Raw genomic sequence first — 11379 nt, forward strand, 5'->3', positions numbered from 1 at the left:
AACCCCTTGGACAAGGTTGCCAATGTATTACAACATGCCAATGTTTTAAATATCATTGATAATCTCTCATTATAAAACTATCTTGAGAACTCTTAGAAAATCAACCTAGCGATAGTTGGCATAAATATGTTGTAGCTTTTTCTATAATAAAAGTAAATGATTTTTCTAAATATGTTGTTTTATTTAACATTCTCAAATACATTATAAGATTGTTGGTCCAACCAATGTTTACAAAGAACCTATATATTTTTGAAATGTTACTATTGAAAGTGGTAAAATATATATATATATATATATATATATATATATATATATATAAAGAGAGAGAGAGAGAGAGAGAGAGATTATTATTGGAAAAATAAAACCATACTGAAATTTTAAGTAACTTTAAATTTTAATAAAAATTAATAAATAACTTCTATTAAAAAATGATGGATAGCTTAATAATAGCATATCTTAATTTAACACAAAATAATTTTAAATTTAAATCACAATTAATTAATGAAAAAAGATAATATCAAAATTAAATTAAAATTACACCTTAATCAAAAGGATGAGCCTACTAACTAATCAATCTGAATAAAGTATCAATTAAGGGTGAATAATTTTATAATTAAATAAAAATTTAAAAAGATTTAGATTATTATAGTTTTCTGAATTGAGTTGTGTTGATCAACATTAGATCATCCAAACATTAATGAGAAAAATCTACACAGCTGAATCTAAAAAACTATAACTATAATGATCTTCATGATCAACCTTGCAAGCTACATGAATTTAATTAATAAAATTGGTAAAACAAAAATTGAAATGGAGTAGTTGTAAAATAAAATAGTTTGAATGGAAAGGTAAGGATTACTACGATTCCAGTCAGGTAACACTGGTTTGGTTGAAGGGGCGGGTAGGAAATCAACGTATAGAGGATAAAATGGAAAATTAGGTTGCAGGGATCAGGTGAAGTGAAGATATTGTGTTCGGCAACCAAAACCATACATCAAAATAATGTCACCCTGCAAATATTCGCCTAATCAAGCTAATTGTCTACGTTGGCCAGTGGGGCTATGACGAAAGCCAAGGCGGCCATTTGCATTTGTGTATTGGAAAGCAGGTAAACTGAATATCCAACAATTTGCAGTACCGGGCATGTTAATGGCACCTGTATATATACAGATATATGCAGATTTATACGCATTCATATTCATCACTTCATTCTTATTACTTGCATCTCACTTCATTCGTTTGCTATAACAACTAGTAACTTGGAGACGAGAATGGCGTGGAGGACTAGCGAGTTTCTTTTTCTGATGCTACTCATTGTGTGGAGTAGTTATGTGAGTGCAACTAGAAAATTATTAGCAGATAGCCCAAAAGTAGAAGAGGAAGGCTCTTCAAGTCCAAAGACCATCACCTTCTTTATGCACCACCTAACAGGAGGACCAAACCCAACAGCCAATTCTGGAATTGGAGTTAGTGGATTTCCTATTGGACTTCAAGGCACTGGCAATGTCATCTCTGGCCTGCCAAACCAGTTTGGAAATAACATCAACTTCAATGGCATTGGGAATGAGAATGGGAATGGGAATGGTCCTCTCCCATTAACCATTCCAAGTGGAGCCATCAACATTTCTCCTTTCTATGGCCAGCTGCCCATCTCTTCCACCACTGGCCTCATCCCCAACGGAGGAGTACAGGGCCTCGGCTCACTCATTCCGGGCCTTGGCCTTAATGCTCCTGGATTAGGCTTTCAGAATTCCTTTCCCAACACAAATATTATTAATGGCGGACTAAATCCTCTTGGAGGGGCCTCAGGTATCCAACTAAATAATGTGGTTGTGATTGAAGACACCTTGACAGAGGGTCCTGATCTTCACTCGTCTGCTATGCTTGGAAATGGGGAGGGATACTATTATCATTTGCCCAGCCATGCTGAAGAGGAAGATCCCAATACAATGTTACTCGCTTTCACAGCCAAATTTGAAGGTTCTGAATACGGAGGCAGCAGCATTGAATTCTCAGGCAAAGATAACATTGCATTGGCACAGAGGGAGGTGGCAGTAGTAGGAGGGAGCGGGGTGTTCCACAATGCTCAAGGCCATGCACTCATAGAGACCATTTCTCACACAGTCGATGAAACAGTGCTCAAATTTACGGCCACTCTTACCTATGAATGAACTCATCCTCATGTTTCTCCCTCCATTACGTTTCTCCTACTCTGTTCTTTCATGTTTCTCACTTTTTGCTTATCTGCTTCTATTTAATGGCTATGTTCATTGTCAATAGCAGTACGTCCTATGTGTGTTGTAAGTTTCACTCTCCAAAACTCAGTAAAAAAATGTCTTCGTTTGCTTGATGTGGGATGCATTTTGATCTCGCTTCTATTTGTTCTATGTTAAATCATATGTTTTTAAGCCAACTTAGAGAAAGTATATATGTAAATCAATTGTTAATCCCTTTCAGCTTATGGAAGATGAGGTTTCCTCTGAGATAGGCTGATTAAATAAATGCACAAAATTAGTATGGAGCTAGAAAATACAGTTGAGAATGGTAATTTTTTTGGATTTAAAAAATTAATAAGAGGATAGCATTTAATTTGATAATTGAAGAATGTTTTTGAATAGATTATATTTTAGAATCTATATTAAATCAAACATAGAGAGGTCTCTCTATTAGTAAATTGAATAAGATTGAGAACAAGAAGCAAGAACATCATATAGATTCTTTATTAATTTAATTGTATCAAATTGAAATGTGTTGCGATTGATTAGTTAAGTGTTTTGAAATATTTGATTAGAAGATAAACACTTGTTTTATAGAGTGAATGCATTAGATGTCTTTTGAATACTAGCAACATAATCTCAAGTTGTTTCAAATATGTATTTAATTGTATTAAAATAAGAAGACTAGTTAAAATTTAAATTTAGAAACAACAATTACACACATTTATTTGTGTATGTATATATGTATATATATACTTATCATTTATATATATATGTGTGTTTTTTCATACTTATCATTTATTAATATATACATTTATTACTATATTATTTTAAAATAAATCTTAAATAAGAATGTCTTAATAATTTTTTTTTTTTTTCATATTTTATAATATTGAGTCATGTAATTAGCCGATAGGCTATCTCCTGTGGCCGAAGCTATTCTAGCTCCAAAACAGACCTTTAGTACAGTTAGTCAATCGCAGCCATTTATTACAAAAACAATGGTGTAAAACACGTGACTAATACGCATGTTAGTCAATCCGTACTGTTTTTTGAAACCAGAATAGACGTGTCCATCCCTGTGGGGTTCCCGGCCACGCTGTACAGATTTGTTTTGCTGTTTTCGGAAAATACTGCATCGTTTTGGTTGTCTTCTGGAAATTTGTTTGCGAATGCTCTGGTTGACAGGTATGCAAAATGTGGAAGCATCGACAAGGCACGCGAACTGTTTGACAAAATGCCTGACGGAAATGTGGTCTCATGGAATGCCATGATCTCACGATATGCTCGTAATGGATTCGTTGAAAAGGCTTTAGAAACTTTCAATAAAATGCAATTGGCAGGGGTAAAGCCAAATTCCACGACGTTTGCCAGCATCCTGTCTGCCTGTGCCAAAAATTGGAGCTCTGGGACGGTGTATGGACATCATCAAACCATTATTGGAGGGGGGTATGTGTTACAGGGTCAATTTGATTGCATTTTAGGAACACGAAATGTAAATGTCACTGGGGGATTAATAAGGTCACGATTACAAAACAAAGAACCAGCCAAGATTACAGTGCGAGACAAGTTTTTGGCAGCCATTTAAACGAAAATATGTAATAAAAAAAATCCAGTGAACACGACGCTAAGTACCAGGGAAGAAAGCTTCAGAAATTGTTTTTCAGGCATGAAGATCTTTGTTTTATTGTAATAAACATTTAATTATTAATGTTAATTAATTATAATATATTAATAAAAAAATAATTTACATATTTCATAATAGTATTAAATTAAATATTATTAATATTGGTTTTCATATGGAGAATCCAAAATACTGAAATTTTGAATTTTGCAATCAATATAGAAAGGTATGACTCAAAATTTTGTCCTTCAATATAAAATTGTTTTTAATGCACTTAACAACATGTCCACTAAATTTTTGACAGAAAAAAAAAATTCATTAATTTTAAAAAATTAATTAAGTAGTACAACAATTGAAACTTACAAAATTATAAAATTATTAAAAAAATAAAGCTTGAAATTTTAAATAAGTATATTAGTTCAAGTTTTAAAACAAAATTGAAAATCATTTTCACTTCAAAATTTATAAATAAATTGTAAAAAAATATAGAAAATTCCATTCTAAAAAATAGTTTTAACTATCAAAATCATCTTAATTATTTAATGTCTATCTTATTAGTAGAAAAATATCTTCACGACTTATAATTAATAATTAAAGTCATAAAATAATTCTTAATTATACACCACCTTAATAATTAAAATAAATTTTTCTACTACACTTTTTGTATGGAAAAAAAGAAAAAAGAAAAAAGAACAATAAAATTGATTAAAATTGTAGAAAATTTGTTAACCATGAACAATTAAAGGAATCAAGTATTCCAATATAAGGTAAAATTATTTACATCTTGTCTAAAGGGTTCTAAATTGTTGAGGAAGCATTAGCCAGTTTTCACTACATATTTGGTCTTCAAACTATTGACTGGTTTACCAAACCCAAAAACCATGTGTTTCTTCCATGAATTTTTTTGGCAAGTTCTCTTTTGCCACTTACCCTAAGTTAAAGATTTTCATCAATTGTCGGCCTTACACTCTATGAAACTCTAAATGCCAATTTGGATTGAACACAACTACGAACTTTGAGATGATGTCGATTGTCTACAATCTCAAATTGATGGCCACCAAAATACTTATGTACGGTTACTACTTAAGTACACTCATAGCTGCTCTACATCTTTGCTTGATATCAAATATTTCAATCGTAATATACTTTGACATATAGCATACAATTAGCTCTTGCACTTAGGTGAGATGCAATGGTAATTGAAAATAATGTCCAAATTCAATTAAATTATTCTTCATGATTTCTAAAATATTAATTTTATCCTACCATTTTTTTATTCTTAAATTCTTGTAATATATTATATTGTATATGATAAACAATATAGATAAATTTGGTTTCAAATACCAAATGGGTTTGATTTAAAAACGTGACTAATATTTCTTTTTGATTTTGTCTCCTTGGTAGTTGGCAAGATTAAATGTCTTCCTTGAAGTTTTTGTGCACCATCTATATGAGTAGGTGAAATCAACTTGATGTATTGGCAATTTACCTTTTCAACTTGCAATTGATTTTACCATCAGCCATTTTTGTGGTGATGGTAGACACCCTCATACTATATGTTTTGGTAGCTTCTAAATCGTGTCAAACCAACTTAAATGATGTTCTATCCATTCTAGCAATCCTATTTGCATTTTAGCGAAATTGCATTGGTCAGTTAGAAAATAGGTTCAATTCCTAAATAGATTAAATTGCAAACAAAGATTAGAAAAACTGCATCTCTAAAAGAATTTAAAACAAAAAATCAATCATTTAGGGCTCTAAATATTAAACTAAAACCTCAACAAATAATAAGGACATTCATAAAGAATTATATATGAATAAATTATGGTGTAGTAGCAAGCTTTGATATGACTCAGGAATTCCATAAATGTAGTTACAATATCTATTTTAGTTGGTATTGTTCTGACTGGAATTTGGATGAAATTTTTCAATTTTGTCCACATTTTCCAATCAATGTAGAAATTATTCTCAACCTTTTTGAAGATTTTGAATTTCCAAAATTATTTGACCCCTAAAATAAATCAATTATTTTGAACCTAGTAATTATGTCCATAATGTCACGACTATCATTATAGGTTATAATCTTATGCAAAGAAAATGAATCCAAGGTTTGAAAAGGCCTTGGAAAATTGAACTCTTCTCTCCATTGTGTGGCTTGCTAAATGGAATTCACATACCTCGAGTATGCTTCCACACTTTGCAAGCAACTCATGTGGCTTGTCTATGTTTGCATATTTATTTATTTTTTAATTGCATTCAAGTGTTCTAGTGCAGTTTCAAAAGAAAAAAAATGTTGAGAAATATATCGAATTTTTTAAAAACTAGATTGTTTTCTAACCACTTCTAATGTCAATTGTCAACCTTAGTGTTATAAATTTACTACAAATGTGTGACAAAGAATGTAAACTACCAATCTTATTATTATTTTATTTACTGTTAATTAAAAATAAATAATATCACTAATATCCCATCTTTTTTGATATGCAATCAAACATTTAACAACATTTTAACTGTAACTAATATTAGTGCCAATTGCAAGAGTTCAAAGAACCAAGAGGAAAGAAACGTGTATTTATAATTATATAAACTAGCAATTGCACTTTGGTGTGCAATGGGTATGCCGAATAAGTGTGGAAGGTTAATTAGAAATAAAAATGTTCTATTTTTTGTTTACATTTGTGGAATACATGAGGTCAATTTGCAAGGAATTTACAAGATGATGTTGTTTGTGTAAAAAAGGTCTCAATAGAGAAGTGATATCTTTAAAACAACTTGTATCAACTTACATGGATCTAGACCTCATTAATGGTTACAAGAAAGCTGTGGATGAATACAAGAAGCTCTATAACAGAGTCTTGATTCTGGAAACCATTAATATTGGGGAGGGAAATACTATGGCCGACTATATTGAGGACCTGAAAAACACCATCGTCAAAGCTGAAGACATCAGAGATGCTTTCAACCCCAGGTTTGAGAAGATTGAAAAGGAGATGCTGGACAAAAAAAGCCTTGCGGACACTAGCGAAAAAACCCTCTTAGACACTGTCACCAAAGTTGATAAAATTGAGGAGTGCCTGAAGAACATCGCCTAATAGAGCCTAAGTATTTTGAAGATCTCAGCCAACAACACCCACACCCTCATTAGCAAGATGGATGATGAAAAGGAAATCCAGGACTTAGAACTGGAAGTTGAAGGAACAGGGGAAGCTCAAGATCCCAGAACCCGCACCAGAGGCAAGAGGAAGGAAAAGAAACCGAACAAGGATCTAGAAGACCTGAAAGCTATTGGGGCCACCTATGACGAGCTGGTTACAAAGGCAGAGGATCTGCTAAAGAAAATCACTGTGTAGCGCATTCCCTGTTTCTTTGCTATTTTTTTGTTAAGCTGTTCTTTCTGTTTGCTGGTCTTTTGGCCAGTCTTTTTGTCTGCGGACTCTTTTGTTCTGTTCTTCTCGGTGTTTTATCTCTATCTATGATGTAAAGGTTTCGGGTCCTAAAAACCTATTTTTTAATTAATCAGAACTTACATGGATCTAGACAAAACTAAAACATGTCCTATGAATTAGGAAGATAATCAATTTCCATTACTAATAGGCTTGCTATATGTTTGCAAAAGGGGAGAGAGAGGAAGAGAGAGAGAGAGGGGGGGGGAGGGGGTGGGGATAGAGGGGGAGAGATATATAGAGATAAATAGGGATAGAGAAATTGATAGAGTATTGGGAGAGAGATAGAGAGACTATGGAAGATAGAGGTGGAGAAAGATATGTATAGAAATATATAGAAAGACAAATGGAGAGAGAGAAATATGAAGCAAGTGTGGTGGGTAAGCTAAAGAGGTGCAAGAGGTCAATTAGGAAAAAAAAAGGTCTTTTTTGTGAGATATAAGGAGATATATAGAGAGGGGTAGAGGGGGAGATAGATAGATAAAAACAAATAAATAGAAGTAGAGGTAGGAAGAGAGAGAGAGAGAGAGAGAGAGAGAGAGAGAGAGAGAGAGAGAGAGAGAGAGAGAGAGAGAGAGAGAGAGAGAGAGAGAGAGAGAGAGAGAGGTGGCATAGAGTGGTAGAGAGTGCGATATAAGGAGATATAGATGGAGGGTAGAGGGAGAGAGATAAATAGAGAGACAAACAAATATAAAGTAGAGAGATAAATAGAGATGGAGAGACAAAAATAAAGATGGAGAGAGGGGGAGAGAAATAAGGGAGATAGAGAGAGGAAGAAAGAAAGAGAAAGAGAGAGATATAATAGTAAGAGAAAGGAGAGAGAGGTAGATAAATATATGGGGAGTGAGGGAGGGAGAGACATGGGGAGAAATAGAGAGAAGGAAGAGAGAGAGGGGGGAATATATAGTTAGAGAGTGATGTAGAGTTAGAGAGGGATATGAAAAGGTATAGAGAGATAGAGGTAGAGAAAGTGATAGGAGAGAGATTGAGAGAAAGGAAGGTAGAGGTAGAGAGATATGGATGTAAAGAGATAGAGAGAGGAGCAAGAGGGAGATAGAGAGATAAATAGAGATATGGAGATATAGATCAAGAGAGATAGAATGAATAAGAGAGAGGTAGAGATAATAAGATATAGATATAGAGTTGGAGGTAGAATAGGGAGATAAAAATAGAGGGGAGAAGAGTGAGAAAGAAGCTGACAAAGACAAGTAATAGAGAGAAGTATAGAGAAAGCAAGAGAGATAGAGGGTGGGGAAATATGGAGAGGTAGACATAGGGAGGGAGAAACAAGGAGTGTGTGCATGTATATGAGTGAGAAAGAGATATGAAGAGAGATGAACTTGGAGATATATATAGAGATAGAGAGGTAGAGGGAGAGAATAGAGAGATGATAGAGATGAAATAGAGACATGGAAAGAGGGAGTAATAGAGAGAGAGATAGAGATAGGGACATAAATAGGGAGAAATATGGGAATAGAAAGGGGAGATAAAAATATAGATATGCATTAGGAAAGAAAGATGGGTGAGAGAGGAAGATATATAATATATAGTGGAAGAGATCAGAGTAAGGAAAAGGGAGAGAGAGAAATAGAGATACAAAGAAGGTGCCAATAAGAGGGAGATGGAAATATAAAAAGATAAAGATCTATAAGAAATGAGGGAGAGGTAGAGAGGGATATTAAGAGAGAGAAGGAGAGATGAAGGGATAGATGGAATGCATAAGAGATAGGTAATGAAATATAGATAGAGAGGGAGAGGGAGGTATCAAAAGGTAGCGATAGAGGGTACACTTTAGTGAGAGATAAAGAAGAAGATAGAGACAGGGAGGAAGAAATAAAAAGTGTGTGAATAAGAGAGGGATATAGATATGCGGATAGGAAGGGAGAAAAAAGTTGTGTGTGTGTGTGTGTGTGTGTGTGTGTGAGAGAGAGAGAGAGAGAGAGAGAGAGGAGAGAGAGAGAGAGAGAGAGATGGAGCTAGAGATAGAGAGAGGGGAAGGAGAGAAATAAAGAGAGGATATAGGAGAAGAGAGATATAGAAAGAGGGAGTGATGGAGAGAGAGAGAGAGAGAGAGGAAGAGATAGGGATAGAAAGAGGGAGAGATAGAGATTTACACATAGTGAGAAAGAGAGAAAGGGAAGAGAGATATATATAGGGAGAGGTAAGGAGATAGAGACAGAGGAGAGAGATAAAATGCAAATGAAATTTTTTACTTCTGAGCTATTATTTTTTAGATTCTTTTTTAGTAGATTAAATGTCACTTCATCCTTGTAGTTTCTATGATGAATTAGTAACTTCTTATAAATAAGATAAACCTTAAATAAAAAGAACTAACATGAAAATTTAATATCTATATATATTTATTATTTAATCATGTATCTAGTTTATATATTAAATACATACTATATAATGAGACTAATTGTTATAATTCTAACCACCTCTCTAACTCCTCTAAATTTGTATAAATCAAATCAAAATAATATCATAATTTAATATATGTTAGATTAAATTAAATAATATACATTTTATAATATAGAATAATAAATATATTATAATGCAAATTATAATAAACTAAATATATACTTAAGATTATTATTTTAAAAATAAATTTATATATATTCAATAATTTCTATTGTAGAATATAATATATAATAATAATTATAATTATTATATTATTTGAAAAGTGGATTAATTATTATATTATTTGAAAAGTGAATTTAGTAATCCACTCTATATAATATAACCATGATATATAGTATTTCTAATATAATAATTTTCACTACATAAAATATAATACTTATATAACTTATATTATATCAAATATTCCACATAAAAATAATATAATTATGTTATATAATATTGAATTTGTATTATATAAAAAATATTATATACTAGTTAAATATATTTATATTTAATAAATTTTTTATTAAAATAAAATAATAATATTATTTTAGTATTTTTCTTCTTTTGGATTAGATCATATAGATTTTGTTGCCAATAATGGCAAGAGAAGAGAACGATAGATCATACAGTTTGATTCGAAATGAAACCAAAATTTAAAATAAATTAGTTATGTTACATTTTATTTTTTCTAAAATCACCTTTAAATCTACAATAAATATATTAAACCAAAACAAAACAAATGGTTTACTTAATCAATGGAAAAATAAAGTTAAAGATAATAATATTTTAACCTAACTTGTCAAAAAAAATCTTAAATAATTATCTATTCATAATTATTTTATTAAACATATTTTGATTTAAAATGACTTCGATTTTTTATTGTTCTACCATTCTTTTATAAGTTGTACTCTATTCTTTCATATATATTTTTATCAAGGAAGGTATATAGAAAACAAAAATTCCCAAAGAATTAAATGCTATGAAGTTGTATTTTATACTTTTCTTTAGTATTTCATTCATAAAATGAATCTTAATAAGCATGATATTCTAGAATATTATTTATTTTTCTTAAAAAAAATCAGATGACTGCATTTAATAACCATTATAAATGAATTTGTATTACAAGTATTGGAAATGAATGTTTCATGTCATCCTCATTAACTTAAAAATATAATTAATTTTAAAATATAATTTATTTTTAATCTTACTATGTTAGATAATTTTATATATACCACTCATTTAAAACTTATCATAATACACCTTTAGCTATTAAATTATATAATTACATTTCTTCTATTCTTATATTTAAAATAAATAAATAATTTTAAATAGAATAATATAAAATATATTTATAACTGTAATTTACATTAAAGTATTTTTAAACTTGTGTTCTTCCATTAATCTTGATTTTGATTCCAAGTAGAATAATATCTTATTCTTTGATTCCTTAAATGGAAATTGTAAAGCATATTACTCCTAATAGTCATTCTTACTCTCTCAAAGCCAGTGATATAGGTTTTATCATATGCAATAAATAGCCTATACGGTGAAGGATTTAAAAATCCTCTTACATGAATTAACATATGCTTAGACTTCAAATCGAATGGGTGTGGTTTAAAAATTGCCTTTTACTTGAACCCGTTTAGGTTGTAATTATTAAATTTTAGTCATGCAGTTATTAAATTTTTTTGAT

At 31.1% G+C, this 11379-nt stretch overlaps 1 protein-coding gene across 1 annotated transcript; it reads left to right on the plus strand.

Moving 5' to 3' along the window:
- Positions 1 to 1271: 1271 nt before the first annotated feature.
- LOC131860290 (dirigent protein 16-like) lies at positions 1272 to 2171 on the plus strand. The gene has a single exon (XM_059214678.1). The coding sequence runs from the start codon at positions 1272 to 1274 to the stop codon at positions 2169 to 2171; it is 900 nt and encodes a 299-aa protein (XP_059070661.1).
- Positions 2172 to 11379: the final 9208 nt, after the last annotated feature.

The sequence above is a fragment of the Cryptomeria japonica genome, chromosome 11 (assembly GCF_030272615.1).
Source record: "Cryptomeria japonica chromosome 11, Sugi_1.0, whole genome shotgun sequence".
Taxonomy (NCBI): Eukaryota; Viridiplantae; Streptophyta; class Pinopsida; order Cupressales; family Cupressaceae; genus Cryptomeria; species Cryptomeria japonica.

Coding starts and splice junctions, on each gene's coding strand:
- LOC131860290 (XM_059214678.1), top strand. CDS start 1,272: ATGGCGTGGAGGACTAGCGAGTTTCTTTTTCTGATGCTACTCATTGTG.